Source organism: Biomphalaria glabrata, chromosome 2 (genome assembly GCF_947242115.1).
Source record: "Biomphalaria glabrata chromosome 2, xgBioGlab47.1, whole genome shotgun sequence".
In the NCBI taxonomy this organism is placed as follows: Eukaryota; Metazoa; Mollusca; class Gastropoda; family Planorbidae; genus Biomphalaria; species Biomphalaria glabrata.
Window position 1 is genome coordinate 25,483,814 of NC_074712.1, and position 15,664 is coordinate 25,499,477.

At 32.8% G+C, this 15,664-nt stretch overlaps 1 protein-coding gene across 2 annotated transcripts; it reads left to right on the plus strand.

Moving 5' to 3' along the window:
• The first annotated feature begins 1,077 nt into the window (after nucleotides 1-1,077).
• Nucleotides 1,078-14,270, plus strand: LOC106057320 (glutamate-rich WD repeat-containing protein 1-like). 2 transcript variants are annotated; one of them, XM_056022090.1, is made up of 6 exons: nucleotides 1,078-1,359; nucleotides 8,614-8,912; nucleotides 9,886-10,096; nucleotides 11,072-11,211; nucleotides 12,203-12,400; nucleotides 13,031-14,270. In XM_056022090.1, exons 1-6 carry the CDS (start codon nucleotides 1,164-1,166, stop codon nucleotides 13,334-13,336), a joined length of 1,350 nt encoding a protein of 449 aa, XP_055878065.1. In that variant the 5' UTR covers nucleotides 1,078-1,163; the 3' UTR covers nucleotides 13,337-14,270. The 2 variants fall into 2 exon arrangements, with proteins under 2 accessions (XP_055878065.1, XP_055878066.1); XM_056022091.1 differs by having other exon boundaries at nucleotides 1,080-1,332.
• The last annotated feature ends 1,394 nt before the right edge of the window (nucleotides 14,271-15,664 follow it).

Sequence of the window (15,664 nt, forward strand, 5' to 3'; positions counted from 1 at the left end):
TAAATTGTGAGGTATAGTCCTAAATTTATTTAACTAGAAAAATATGAGATAGAGTAAAGGTTGGGAAAAGTCGACTAGGAAAAGATTATCTGGCTTTTGAACTCATCTCAACCGTGACTGTTATATTGAAAAATTTCGTTTGAATTATAACTTTTCCAAAGCAAAGTCTTTCTTAAAATAGTTATGATAAATTCATGTCAAATTACACAAACTCTGTCTGGAAAGGGGAAGGGTGGTAAAATGAAAACGATTAATTCTCGCTCCTTTTTATAAATTCTGCTATTGATTGCATTTTGCATTAAAGAATAGTGGTTGGGCGACTCGATATAAGAATTTACTTTATAGCATATATAAATTATATAAGTGACAGATTTTTTTTAAATTTTGTAATTTCTTACTATAATACAAAAAGAAAAAGTATTGATTTGTCCGATGGGGGGAAGGGGATTGCATGTATCGCACTTCCACCTGTTTATATTATATGGATATTTGACTAATTTTGTTCACATACTATGATTTCTCCATAAAAGTAGGACTGCCCCCCCCCACTCAAAGGGTTTAGATGGGAAGGGCGGTGGAGGTATTCGCTCTTACTTTTCCAATCGGCCAACAGGTGAACGAAATTATACAAAGACCGGTTAAAAGACCGATAACAAGTTTTAATCATATAGATATTTAATTGATTCTGTTAGCAAGCTGTGATTTCTACAAATAAATAGGACCGCCCCCCCCACTCGAAAGTTTATGGTGGGGGGGGGGCGGATTGATGCCATCGCCCCCTCCCGACCCTACCAAATCGGCCAAAATACTAGAAGGGGGGCGAAATAATCTAAAAATAGGTTGAAATATAAATAATTAGTATATATTATTAACATAAGTAATAAATTCGCATACAAATTGTGTGAATTCTATACTATAATTCGTCCGGCCTTCGGGGGGGGGGTCGGCCGAGTGGGGGGGGGGGGGTCGATCGCCCCTACCGCCCCCCCCCCCCCCTGGATCCGCCAGTGAGTCTACGCAACCAATATATCAGCAGTTAAATTTTTTATAGATCTTGCATCCTTTTTTTATTTTCAAGTTGGTAACACGTCTAGCTCTAGATTCTCTATACTCTATGTTTATATAGATCTTGTAAGTTAAGTTAAAAACGTAAACATTCAAGCATGGAGTCGCAAGAAGAGGAACCCATGCAGTTGGACAACATTGCGTCAGTTAAAAAGAAAAAAGCCCCACAACAATCAGTATACATCCCAGGGAGAACTCAGTTAGATGAGGACGAAGAACTTGTAGCCGATGAGTCAACATACATCATGCTTCATCATGCTACGACTGGTAATCAATCAATGAATCATCACAATAGTGAGATATGATATCATAGACACTCTAAGACACTATGATAGTGTGAATACTGAATAGTCTGAATAATCAAATTTAATTATCAATCAACAATCAATCATCATCATTTTTGATTTTATGATCATTTTAGTATTTTTACTTAGATTTAGTCTAGTTATAGAAAGAGTCAAAGACTAAAGACTGAGTCATGACTGAGTCAAGTAGAAAGGTTCAAAGACTAAAGTAGGTACTTCGATAAAAATTTCAAAATGATCACAATGCAATGAAACCTATTTTGGTTAGATAGAGCTTGAGAAATGCTTTCCAATGATACCAATTTTATATTGCTGAGTTAATTTTGAGGGAAGTTATTAAATTTTTAGTGGCCAAAAATTAGCCTTCTTTAGCCTTTGTAAAGCAAAAAAAAAATCTGTGACCGAAACAACTGACAGTTGAACTTTAATTAACTGTATTAACTATTATAAAAAGTCTTTAAGATATGGGGTTGAAACTTCACAGTCTTTTTCATTGAACTGTATTCTGTTAAAACCAATTTAAAAAATAAGACCAAGCAATAAAATCTTTGAAAAAAAGTGAATTAATATATAAAAAAAGCCTTTGACAAAAAATAAAAATATATTATAAATGTGATTTTGTCATCATATGAGCCCAAAAATCAGAAATAAAACAAATCAGAGATCTGAAGTGTGTTTTATTTTGTTTAATTATAAAGAATTCTACTGTATTTAAATAGCTATTTATATGCATCAGATAGATAATTTTTATAAATTAAAAATGAAAATAGCACTGTGCAGAAAAATATTTGCTAAAATTTAATGACTATAAGTTTAATAAACTTCATAAAAAACAGTTTGAACCTTTTTGTAGAGCACTGGCAATTAATCATTTTAAAATGCCTGAATTTAAATGCTTTAAAAATTAGATTGTAAATGAAAAATTTCTTGCAACAGACAATAAAATAAAAAAGAAACCTTGCGATTTATTTAGAAGTTATTAAAAGATTTTTTACTTAATTTTTTGTGCAGTAATAGCTCATCATTTAAAAATGTAATATACTCATTTATTAACTATTAATTTACATGTATACTAATAGAAAAAAACAACACACAGAAGAAAAAAAAATTAATTAATAGTGCGCAGAGCAAAAAATATGAAAAAAAATAAAAAATTTAATATTATTTTAAAATATTTATTTTTACTTTAAAATTTGCACAATACAAAGTCATTATAATAAAGACACATCCCCTCTCCATAATCTAGCATTTAAACATTATAAAAGCTAATCTAAATGAAACATTCCTATCTGTGCTTCTAAAAATAGGACGTGATAGATAGAAATTGACCATTTCCAGTAAATCACAGTGTTGGTTGTTACTAAAAATAGATTTTAACCATCAACTTTGAAAATTAATATCTAAAGAGTGCGCCAAGTTACAAAGTTCAAACTTAGCACACAGATATATGTTAACATGCTAAAATTCAATAGAATTAGTGAGATTGTTGTAACTATAAACACTTTTATTTTATTTAAAAAATAAAATTTTACCCTTCTTTGTCTTTGTTAATTTTAATATCAAATATCTTTAAAGTGCGCCAAGATAATTTAATGAAATTTGAAATATACACATTTCATAATATGATAAATTATTGTAGCTAACAGCATTGTTGTAACTTTTATAGGAAAAAAGTTGTAAAAATGTCAACTTTCACATAAACTTTTGTTAAGAAAAATTTAACAGATTGGCTTCAAAAGCAAATAAAAATGATCTCTGATATCTTATGTTAACAAAAAGTAATCACAATTAGTCCTGAAATCAAATACAATGTGCTAAAACTTTGCTGGAAATGACCACCCTTAAAAAAGGGGTAAAATGTGCTGACACACTTTTCAGCCATTTTTTGGGAGGAAAAAAAATGGATCTAGGTCAGTTTATCGAAGTACCTAATATAATATTTATAAATTTATTATAAATTTTAAAATGCAGATTAAATCAATATATGCAAATCTAGTTTTCTAGATATATATTTATATTTATAAGATAGGAATAGTAGAATAAGAATTATTGGTCGACAAGTAAAATACCACAAAAACAAATATGTGTGATGTCATTTTTACTCACTGAGATGTTCAACACTGGAGAGTTAATAGTAGTAGACTAATAAAGACAGTGTGTTGTGTCTAAAGTCTAGTGGGAGCGATACTAGTGAGTAGTGTATAGTATACAATTATCGATTGACCATGTACACTTTGTACAGTGTTATGTCATTTTTACTCACTGATACGTTCAACATGGGAGAGCTAAAAGTAGAGTAATGTAATAAAGACTGTGTGTTGTGTCTTAAGTCTATTGGAAATGATACTAGTGCATACAATTATCAATCGACTCCTATGTACTGTAAAGCCTGTTGTGTCTAACGGGAGCTGGTGTCAAGCCGGTTACACTTGGACTGAGCCTGTTAGAAGAGAGGACCTGCTCTTGGTATGGTCTCAAATAATGTTGTAATCAGAAAAGGGCGTAGACCCCCCCTTTTTTTTTCCCACTGAACATGTTGGAAGATTGGAAAAAGAGTATGAGATCACATATCACTCCTCCTTCACTCCCTCCCCTTCTAAATTATTCTTGCAACAGAGGCATTTTTTATTTCTAGTGGGGCCAGCTAGATCTACACGTAACACTGTTGTCTAAAGGATGAGGAATTCATAGGTTAGAGTAGACTCTCTGGTTAGACATGAAAACGGCTGCTAGCAGGCTTAATTCGCTTGAACTTCACACTTTACTCTATATAATATTGATGTTCTTGTTACTCTTAGAACTGTAACTTTGTAAAAATGTTTATTACATCAAGTTGTACATAACTAGACATCTAGATCTAGATAAACATAGTCTCTAGAGTTTAGTTTCTGTTGCTATAGAATAGATATAGATCTGATATATTTATTTTGATTTTTTTGTAAAAGTACTTTAGATTCTAGACTAGAGACTCTTAAATTTAAGAGTAAGACTGTTAGATCTAGAAACTAGTATTAGATCTATTACTACTCGTCTACTGGACTAGACTGTGACTATAGTTATAGTCTAGACTTAGTAATCTAGACTTAGACTGATCTTACCTTAGGACTAATCTAGAAGAATACTTTGGATGTCTTATTATTATAACTTTTATTATAACTATAATTCCTTTTTTAATTCCTAGATCTAGAATGTCTAGATTTAGATCTTGAGTCTAGTTACAATATTTTGAATAGTATTCTCTAAAGATCTACATTGACACTAGGGACGGTGTCTAGCTAGTCCTAGTATCTATCTATAGGCAAAAAAATTAAATTAAGGAACTTAGAATTATTGTAGTAAAGAACTATTTTCATGCACACACTATTCCTGTACAATGATTGCGCACTCCCATCTTTTTTTGTCTCCTTGCATATTTATTTTGATAGTAATGGCAAACACAATTTTCTTCTATTGGATATTGCACATGCTCCATTTTTTATACTTCAGACACATTTATTTTGTTTTCTTCTGCAAGATAATAATTAATAGTTCAATTATGTCAAAGTCAAAACATTTTTTTCCTTCTCCGGATAAAGTAAAGTAGGTTCAGGGTTAAGAAGATTTTCTAGACCCATGATGCATCAGCCAATTAAAACCCAAAAATTAGGCTTCTGAAATCGACAGGAAACACATTTGTTTCACTTCCTTTCTGTTAAGTAAAATAAATAGGGGTTGAGTGATAAAAACTACTATTGCAAAATGGCAACACTAACCGCACACTTAAAAAAAAAGTCTTAAATTTTTAAAATTTTTTTTTTGTAAACCATGACAAGAGAGTAAACTATGAGATTTAGAAAATTATCTAGATCTAGTTAAAATGGGAAAAATCAATCAGCCAGTTAAAACAGCAGTGCATCAAAAGCATAGAATCTAGATCTATACCATGACTGATTGGAATAGTGGAAATTCAGTCAATGATGCCTGTCTTAATAAAGGGAGATGTTGTCCATTCTGTTCTGGTCCAAATAAAAGAAAATGACATGGATAGTGATTCACGCTGTGCATTCTCATGGTCAGGAAAAAAACTCAGCACGATCAAAGTTGCGTTTGCTGTTACCAATCCTACCTATCCAGAGAAATACATTATATCATTTCAATTTTATAGATGAATGGACGAGGATTTAAAGATACTATTTTTGTTTACTGTCTAACCATTACAGCATCTGTTCTGAACAGATGCAGATGTCAGAAGCTGGATTGGTAAAACCTAAGCAGCCTTACGCCAGCAGAAGAACACTTGGGGATCTAGGGAAATAAGCAACACCAACATGATTAGGCTCTTCAACACCATCGTTAAGCCAATACTAATTTATTGATCAGAGATTTAGAGAATCACCATCACCACCTTGAAAAAAATCCAGGTATTCATCAATGCCTGTCTGAGGAAGATTCTTATGATCTTCTGGCTAGACAAGAATTCGAATGAGAAACTGTGGTAAAGAACAAAACAGCAGCCCATTGAAATAAATATCCATCAGAGACGCTGGAAATGGATAGGTCACACCCTCGCAAGTTTGTCTCCAACATAATAAGGCAAGCCCTAACCTGGAATCCCCAAGGAAAGAGGAAGACGCCACTGCACAGGAATACATGGCGCATCTTATAATGAGATTGATCGTTTTCCATTTCATTTATGGAACACAAAAAGTGCAGATGGCGCTTTTTTGTCCACATTCATGCTTGCAAAAGAATATATTTTTCTTATCTATATATATAATTCTCTTCTTCCCTAAACAGGTCAAACAAGAAGTAAAGGAAAGATCACTCTCTTATTTCTGCGAATTGTCACCCCACAAAAAAAACAGGGGGGGGGGGAGAACACGTTTTCACAGCTCGCTATGGATGGCTGCGCGCTGGACTGTCAAACCCTGTCCGCTCCCATTCCATGCAGGAGGTTTGAACTAGGAAGTAAACTATTGTCAACTCTGAAGGAACATCCAAAACATTTTACTAACACTAAATAGCAGGGCCGGACTTAAGCATTGTGGGGCCCTATTTTAAACGGATTTCGTGGGGCCAAGTTTGGGTAGGGAAGCGGATAATAAGTGAAATTTAAGAGTTTGTATTAGAAAATAAATTCGTCTATGCATTTTATTCATTCTTTACTACGTACAGAATTATTTTACGAGCCTTGCGCGTAGCAAAGTCATACAGTATATCATAATAATTCTGTTTCCCACATAGATCACGCTCAATAGCAAGAATTACCAAATGTTTCAATCTATCTTTGAGAATTGTTGACCTCAAGTAATTCTTCATTAGTTTGAGGCGCGAGAAGCTTCTTTCACCTGATTACACAATTACGGCTAATGCTTAATGCCGTTTTTATTAATAGCGCGTAGGATTGACGTTTTCCATATTGAATGACACCCCAAAATGAAAATTTTTTTTCTATGTATTTCCGTATATTTTAAGGACTTTTTCATATATTTTGCAATTTCGGGACATTTCCAGGAGCTCCTGGTAAATCGACAGGAGTGTGTGGGAAATCTGTTTAAAGTTATAAAATGGTTTCATTTAATAATTTATACACCTTGAATTAGCGCGGGTTCCATGAAAGTGCGGATCCTTCGGTCACATAGGTTGCAGTGGCCTAAGACCAGCCCTGCAAAATAGCAGCGTATGCTATGCCGCCGGTCGACTAGTGAATAATAATTAATAACAACTTTTTATTTATAAAGAGCTGTTTACAAGCATAATGTAGGCTCAAGGTGCTGTAATAGCATAACAGACAAAAGAATGAAAATGTCAAACTAATCTAAAAAAAATTTTGATAGGTCTTAATGTTCTTCTTGAATGTATCGAAGCATGTTGTTTGAGATAAATGAGCAGCGAGTTCCAAGAATTTAATCCATACACTGATAAAGCCTGCAAAATGTAACTTTTGAGGGAGAAAGGTGATGTGATTAAAAGCATTGAGTCCAAAAAGTGCAGAGCTCTCTGAGGGACATTTGGAGTGATCAATTCACTAAAGTACTAGGGCATTTCTTTATTTTAGATGCACTGATAACAAAGTGTGGTCATCTTGTAGTTCATTCTTGCATTCATGGGAAGCTAATGGAGTGCATGCAAGAGAGCTGTAGCAGAATCACAATTTTTGTAGCACTAGTCACGCATCGTTGTTTTGAAAGCTATTGATTTTGTCATCTGGTATAACTGTTAGTACAGCATTGCACTAGTCAAGGCGGGAGAGTATAAATGACACAGCTTGCTTTTCTGTTGACTCAGTTGCCAAATAAGATTGGATCTAGCCTAATCTGTGCAGCTGCAGATAGAGATCCTTGCCAAGCTGACTTATGTGTGGGTCGAAAGACAGAGCTGAATCAAAGAAAAGATTGTGAACTATGTGCACAAAAAGAACCTGGCAGTTCTAGATGGATAGGGATTCAGTACTTTCTACTTTTGTCAAGTTGTTTTGAGTGCCAATCTTGATTACTCTTGTCTTATCTTCATTCATCTTACTTCTCTATCATTCACTTGCTCATCCTTGCAACTGTTCCAGCTCCTGTTTGCAGATTGAAATTCTTCTAAGAGACACTACTGTTTGAGATGGGAAAGAATTTGCGCTAACACAATGCGCTCCAGGAGGTTTGCCAGGAAAGGAAGAGTTGATACACTGTGGGTGGATATTGGATTTGCAAGTGCATGCTAGAATTGCTGTGGTACAATGTCTGATGTCAGAGAAGAGTTCATAATATTAGTAATTGTTACTATAACTTCATCTGTACATTCAAGGATCAAGGAAGTGTGAACTATCTTACCAGATTTAGCATAAATCTAGACACAAGATATTTCAGATCAAAGGCACAAAAATTCACTGACTTTTTACTGTTAAAATTCTCCTTTATGTGAGTTTCAGTGTGTCTCTGAATATTATGTCAAGAGTCTTGTTTTAAAAATGCCAAAAAAAAACCCTGTTACTTTGATCCCATTCCAACTTCCTTGCACATGGTTAAAAACATTTATTTACTTTATGATACGCCAACGTATTATCTTTTTCTATTGGAATTTGATTAGTCCACTGTTTTAACAATTAAATTGTGATCAGCAAATCACCCATTAGGGTGTCTACCATATCATACAAATTTAAGAAATATAACTGCAAGTTAACAAATATTACCAATATCAATATTTATATTTAAAGTATATATTAAGACTTAACATTAGTTATACTTTAATTTATTATGATTTTTTTTTTTTTTAGGTGATCCTTGTTTAAGTTTTGAAGTCTTAAAAGATGATCTTTTGGAAAACAGAGAAAAATTTCCACTTACATCCTATTTATTGGGTGGCACACAGTCTGAAACTGGACATTTTAACTATTTACTTGTTATGAAAATGGCTAATCTGCACAAAACTCTAAAAGAGCATAATGTTGATGATGATGATGAGAGTGAAGAAGAGAGTGAAACTGATGAGGAAGATAATGAAACTGGATTAAATAAGAAACCACAACTATATCAAACTATGATCAAGCATAATGGATGTGTGAACAGAGTTAAGGTTGTAAGATTTAGTAAGACTACAATTTATTAATCCATTAGTTGCTTGTGAAAAAATGTTTTTGGTATAATTATGTCTGGGCACTTCATCCGAGACCAATCGTTATAGTAGACCTGAACACTGACCTGTGATGTGGCAACCTGGCAGTTATCTTTCACTTTATTATTATATCTCAATTGCGCTTTTTTTATTATGGGTGTGTCAGGCATGTAGAGTAACAGGGTGTTATTCTCACCTCGGTCATGGTATATTACATAACATAAATGAATTGGGCATGACAAGTGATTATGACTGCATTGATGAGTTTAGTGGAATGGTTAGATGTCTTCCAGCTTTACCCTACATTCACAAAGATCATTTAATGGATTCCTTTGAGTTACTTGCCAAGTCAATGCCACAATATGAACTAATGATCGAACCGTTAGCCTACTTTGAGCATACATATATGTACGTGGTTGCTGACAGTGCAGTGGAGGAGATAACTATGTTTCAGCTTTATTCCCTCCAAAAACATGGACTAAATACCTTGGCGGTGCTGCCAGTACAAACAACACTGTTGAGGGTTGTCATCATGCCCAACAATCTCTATTCTCATGTCATCCATCATCCAACAATGTGGATATTCACTGATGGTCTGCTGCACAAGGCATCAGTTCTACAGGATAGTAATGTCCAAAGAAGAAATATGCAACACTGGCAAAGAGAATTACAAACATCGTACAGCAATACAAATCTATGAACATTAGCCTATCCTGTTGGTTTACATGAACACACAGCAATTTTTTTTTTTACATTCTAAGATCTTTATTCATATGTGTATTTTTTTTATTCTTATTTAATGTGCACATTTTTTTATGAAGGTAAAAATAAGTATCTTAAATTTTGGTGATTTCATAATTTTTACAATTATTATTACAATTATTATTTGTTGGATCTAGGATTCTAATTATAGGTTATCATTTTTTTTTTTCAGTCAACTACAGTCGATAGTCATGTACTGTCCGCATCATGGTCTGAGAATGGCATTGTCTACATTTATGATGTGACATCACATCTAAGTATTCTGAACACACCAGACAGAGTTGCAGAATTTGAAAACATAAATATTCATACAAGTCCTATGTTTTCTTTTGAAGGTCATAACATTGAAGGCTATGGACTAGCTTGGTCAAAACTTGATTTAGGTGGGGGTTCTTTTTGCTTTTCTGGATACTATTTATATAAAATCTTCAAGTCAATAATTTATATTATTATTAAGAACTCATTTCAATGTATTTGTTAGCTCTATAAATTTTATATATTTTTTTTATTTTTAATTGATAACATTTATTTATCTATTTTAAAACACTCTTAATCTTCCTTAACTAGTGCAAAGCTGTAAACCTTATAATTAAGTTACCAAGCTACAGCATTTCAGTTCTAAGCAAGTCAATGCACTATTCTGCAACTTCTCTCTTACACACACTCCAAAGGCTTCTATGGGTTATACATGCATCTACAATCTGCAATGTCGCTTTACATTTGATAACTTATCACTCATATTGAGTATTCCTGAGTTCCTTGAAGTCTTGTATTCTGTCACATTAAAACAGGATTGCTTCAATGATTGACTTCTCAATTTCTTATAAGAATGTCATACAGTTTTGAAAAAGAAAAAAAGTTGATGAAACTTGATAAAATATTAACTTACAAGCCCAATAGCTTCTCCAAGCACATTAATTCAATATTTATACAAAAGTGTACTTATTAAAAGAATGGAAGGTGTTAAAAGCCAAAATCACAAATTCCAGTTATGAGCCACGTCTTAACTTATTCCATGCTCTAAATTCATGCTTTATAATGACTGTGTAGCCCTTGTGATGTGACAATCATATCTTTAGGTTGGGCCTCATCTTTGACCCACAAAACCTATAGCCTGATGTATGACCAATGATTTGGAAGAGATTTTTTACCTATAAATTTGAAAATAAAGTGTTTTGCAATTTTATTATTTTGCCATTTCCAAAATTTTTCAGTTTTAGTTTTCCAAACAGAAAAGTCTCAAGTTTGAATCTTGTTGAAGACTGGGATTTGATTGAAGATATTTAGAATGCCATGAGTTCAACCCATCTTTAATTGGTAATTTCATGCTTTTAAAGGATTTTCTTTCCTAATCTTAGGAAGACTTTTGACTGGAGATTGTAACAAAAATATCCATCTTTGGCAGCCAACCGAAAGTACTTGGAAGGTTGATCTTCGTCCATTTGAGGGACATAAAGCATCTGTAGAGGACATTAAATGGTCTCCTAAAGAAAATAATGTAAGGAAAATTTCCATTACAAAATAGACTCCTTAAACAGTTATATGTCTCATGTTATTTTACATTTATATGCAAATTTATGGAAGGAAAAATGTACGAATAGTATGTGTAAAGAAAGTCTGAATGTAAAGAATGACTAGCCATCAATTCTGGCCACCAATTAATGTAAAGATGTAACACTCTTGGTTAACTGTTAATGCTAATGTGACAACTTCTATAATAAATAACTCCACTGGAAAATACACTCCTCGGGACTAAATTACGACTACTAAAATATCCAGCTATCATTCTCTCACTGAGAACTTTTCCTTTGTGCTTTTAGCACAATTTAAATAGGTGACTCAAAATTCATGTCACAATAAGGTCCAAATGAAGCTATGACATTATGGATAGTTTTTAGCATTGATTTTTTATTGAGTGATCCTATTATTTGATTTCTTGTCTTTGTATTATTGAATCCTCATTGTTCTAATTCTCTTTGTGTCTTAATTGCTTAGAGACTATTAATGTGCATGCACTATGTGGTTATTGTGCATGCACTTTGTGGTTCAAGCCTTGGTAGTACAAGTTTTAGGGTTCAGCATAGATGATTGTGTCTTTTACTTTTCCATTGAAAACAATGAGGTTATCAAATGAAAGGTTATTGCAAATTTCTTTTTGATGTTGTTGTTCTTCAGTGTTAGAGCTACATGATTTGCCCTATCGTTTGTTGTTAGGAAAATCTTGTTTCATCTTAGCAGCAAGTGAAAGGTGTTTGAGTTTTTTGGCACATCGGCACACTTTAGGCCATGTTGTGCCCGGCAAGTGAAAGGAGAGACAATGTATTAGGGAAGTGTTGATAATTAACAGTGAATGACCACCTTTGAAGAAGTCAAGAAGAGGGGTTAAATGCTACAAATTATTTTAGACACTTGAATCCCTCAGATAAAAATTTGAATGCAAAATTAAATTATTGTTGACCTGTATATAACATTAAATTCTTTGTGTTTAGGTTTTCATGACATGCTCTGTTGACAAAAGCTTACGTGTATGGGATGCTCGCTCTCAGCCAAGTAAAGCTTGTAAACTTGTTGCACATGATGCACACCTAAGAGATGTTAATGTCATTGACTGGAGTGAATTTGAACCATTGGTGATATCGGGTGGTGATGATGGTCTGATTAAAATTTGGGACCTTAGGAGATTCACAGTAAGTCTACTCTTTTACCTTCATTTGATTATTTAATTATTAGGCAGTAAGGTTTTTGTAGCATTTAAAAAAATCTTTTGTTGTGTTTTGTATATTCCATTATCTTATTAGTTTTGTGTTTATATTTCTACTAGTAGTTTTTTTTCCCTACATACCATGTCAAGGAAATAATCATTATAGTTATAAACAATAAATAAACAATAATAATATTTTTTTTACTCATTAAACTCTTTACATTAAAATAATAATCTCTTCTTTCATGGTCCAATATGAGTACAATCTCATTTCTGACTCAAAGATTTGCTTTTAAAAGCCATTTACCTGTGCGAAAATGAACTTAGTAAATACACAGAAAGGTTTCTTATTGAGACTTTATTGTTTAAACAGGAGAAGTTTTCTTGTTGTTTAGTCCCTTCTTCTTTATACATTGGCAATATACAAAACTAGTTGTGCTAATGAGCATGTTAAAACTCAAAGCATATATATATATGTCCTCATATTTTTGCACAAAATTTTTTTCTCAATCTGTTTAGTTTTACAACTTTTGTTGAATCTTCAATTTATAAATTTCATAAACAAAATTGTATAATTACATGCATACAATTTCTTTGAATTGTGATCTTCTTTCAGGATGGTAAAGAGGTTGCAGTATTTGAACATCATAAGGGATCCATCACCTCTGTGGAATGGAATCCTATGGACAGTTCAGTTTTTATTGCATCAGGCTCTGATGATCAAGTTACCATATGGGATGTTGCAGTTGAACGAGATGAAACAGCAGAAGATCAAGAAGAACCAGATGTGCCAGCTCAGTTGCTCTTCATGCATTTAGGCCAGAAAGATATAAAGGAGGTGCATTGGCATCCCCAGATACCTGGATTAATTTTTTCTACAGCGCAATGTGGATTTAATGTGTTCAGAACAATAAGTGTTTAATGTTTGATAATTATGATTTGTGACAATCTAGATTTTAAACAGATTATTTTTAAAAATGTGTACCAATTATAGTTGGTTGCTAAACTATAGTAGCATTTATTATGGTAAACATTCAGTATGTACTTACAGTAAATAAAAAGTTAGATAACTTTATACAAGAGTATCTAAATAGTTTCAAGCTTCTCATTGTCTCTGATTTCACAGGGTTTTTTAAAATTGATTTTACATTTTCTTAGGTAACCAGAGTGTCGGACATTATGTCTTGTCAATCTTTCTCTACCAAGGATTTATAGTTCATGGATGGCTAGGGGCCAAAAAAACAAACAATAAATTAAGCCTTTTGTTATAGAACATATGAATTTCTATAGGATCTATACAGATTTTGGAGTAAATTTTAATTAACATAATGGTTACACAGTGTTTGTGATTTGTGTCATTAAATAAATACCTGGTATAGACTAGTATAAGTGGTTATGATTTTTTGTTCATCTCTAAGTCTTGTCTTTCAGTTTTCATTAGTTCATATTTTCTTTTTACTTTATTATTTTGACAGCTAGTAGAAAGGATAGAGTTTCACAGTTATGGTATGAATATGACCCAAAATGCAAAATGTTAATACTTGAGATAGGTTGTAGGTTTATAAGTTCAGGATTGTTAATGAACTAAAAGAATTATTGAACCTTTTTTTTTTAACTCACCCTTTGAGTTGGTTACTACTATGAATTGTTATTGATATATTTTTTCTAGTTTTACGTAGAGTTCACATATTTCATGTTAATTGGTGTCAAATAAAGAACACAATATTTGCAAATAGTAAAAAATAAAGCCCATAAATTGGTGGCAAAAACTTATATGGTAGACTTGATTTGTGCTCTCTATTTACGATGGAGTTTTAATGTATACAAATATGTACATTAAATGTCAACTGATTTTATTTCATGTTGTTTCTATTTTTTTTATAAGTAATTTTACTAATTATATGTGTATATATATTTTTAATTTTCTATATAAGTCTGGTAGCTCATTTTGAGGTTTCTTTAATCAATGTTATTGATGATCACAATGATCTAAGGACACTCTGCACCTTGGTACAAACTACTCACTCATAATCACTAATTCTCCTACTTGCTTTCCACGATAAAATACAAAAATTTAACTTGTTCTTACTTAAGCCTGAGACATCTAAGCCATTTTCAAGAGAGAAACTGTAGCGGTTAAATTTACCAAAAATGATTTTTTTAAATTCACAAAATATGTATTTGAAAGCCATTTTAATGTTTAAAGTACAATATAATTTCTTCAGCTTTAGGTAGTTATTAACATTGTTTTGGTGCGTACATTTATTTAGTTCCATTTTCCTTCTTTATGTCTATTGTCTTCACAGGTCTAGATCTTTAATGTAATTTTCCTCTAGGTGCAGAGTGTCCTTAGATCATTGTGATCATCAAATGTGTTTTTACATCTGTATGTAAGCATGTGGTGTGTGGAGAAAATGACTCCAGTTAGAAATGTAAAGTTAATGATAATATGTTGCTCAACTTCAAAACAACAATATCTAGATCTACAATAAAAAAAGTCCTAAAATCTGAATATAAAGGACTATTAGAGTGTGTGTGTGTGCTTTGGGGCTGTATAATACTGTTTGTGAACATGGATTATTCTAAATAAGCTGATTCTCTAAATATATTACTTATTCCTGTAAACCCCCAGTGGAGTATAGGGCCGTAACCACACCTCTCCACTGAGCTCTTTCCCACAATTGACAGTAGAGATATCTTTTCAGGCAACCTAATTCCAAATATCTGACGTAGACAACTGTTTGTGAAGGTCAGGAGTGTTTCCATATTTGTTTTTGTGAGTCTCCATGTCTAAGAACCGTCTTGTTTTAAAGATTCAGATTTCTTTCTGTAGAGACAGTGCTTTGGAGCGCCAGATAGTTTCAAGAGTGGTAAAGGCAAAACTAGCTTTATTAATTAGATTTCGTATATTGTCATCCGTTCCATCGTCTTTGCTAATCCTACTTCCCAGATAATTGAGGTGGTCTAGTGTATCAAGGATGTTCTCCCTCAGTAGCGTGATTGGGTTTTCTTGCTTATTATTAATCCTATTAGTTTCTGTTTTCATTTTGTTGATTAGGAGTCTTGTGGTCTTCTTAGCTACCAGGGTACATGTTCTATGATAAGGGGACCTGATATCTGAGGAGTGAAAGCGCGACATATGTCAATCATAGGAAATAACAAAATGCAGACTGCTCAGACGTTGCAATGCATTGTTGTTTTCATTAAATAAGGCATTTTAAAAATTAAATTTAAATTGGTCCTGTTATAT

Bases quoted from the DNA above. Each gene is read 5' to 3' on its own strand.
- LOC106057320 (XM_056022090.1), top strand. From the start codon at position 1,164: ATGGAGTCGCAAGAAGAGGAACCCATGCAGTTGGACAACATTGCGTCA. The intron at 1,360-8,613 runs GTGAGATATGAT...TTTTTTTTTTAG, and splicing joins ATCAATGAATCATCACAATA to GTGATCCTTGTTTAAGTTTT. The intron at 12,401-13,030 runs GTAAGTCTACTC...ATCTTCTTTCAG, and splicing joins GGGACCTTAGGAGATTCACA to GATGGTAAAGAGGTTGCAGT.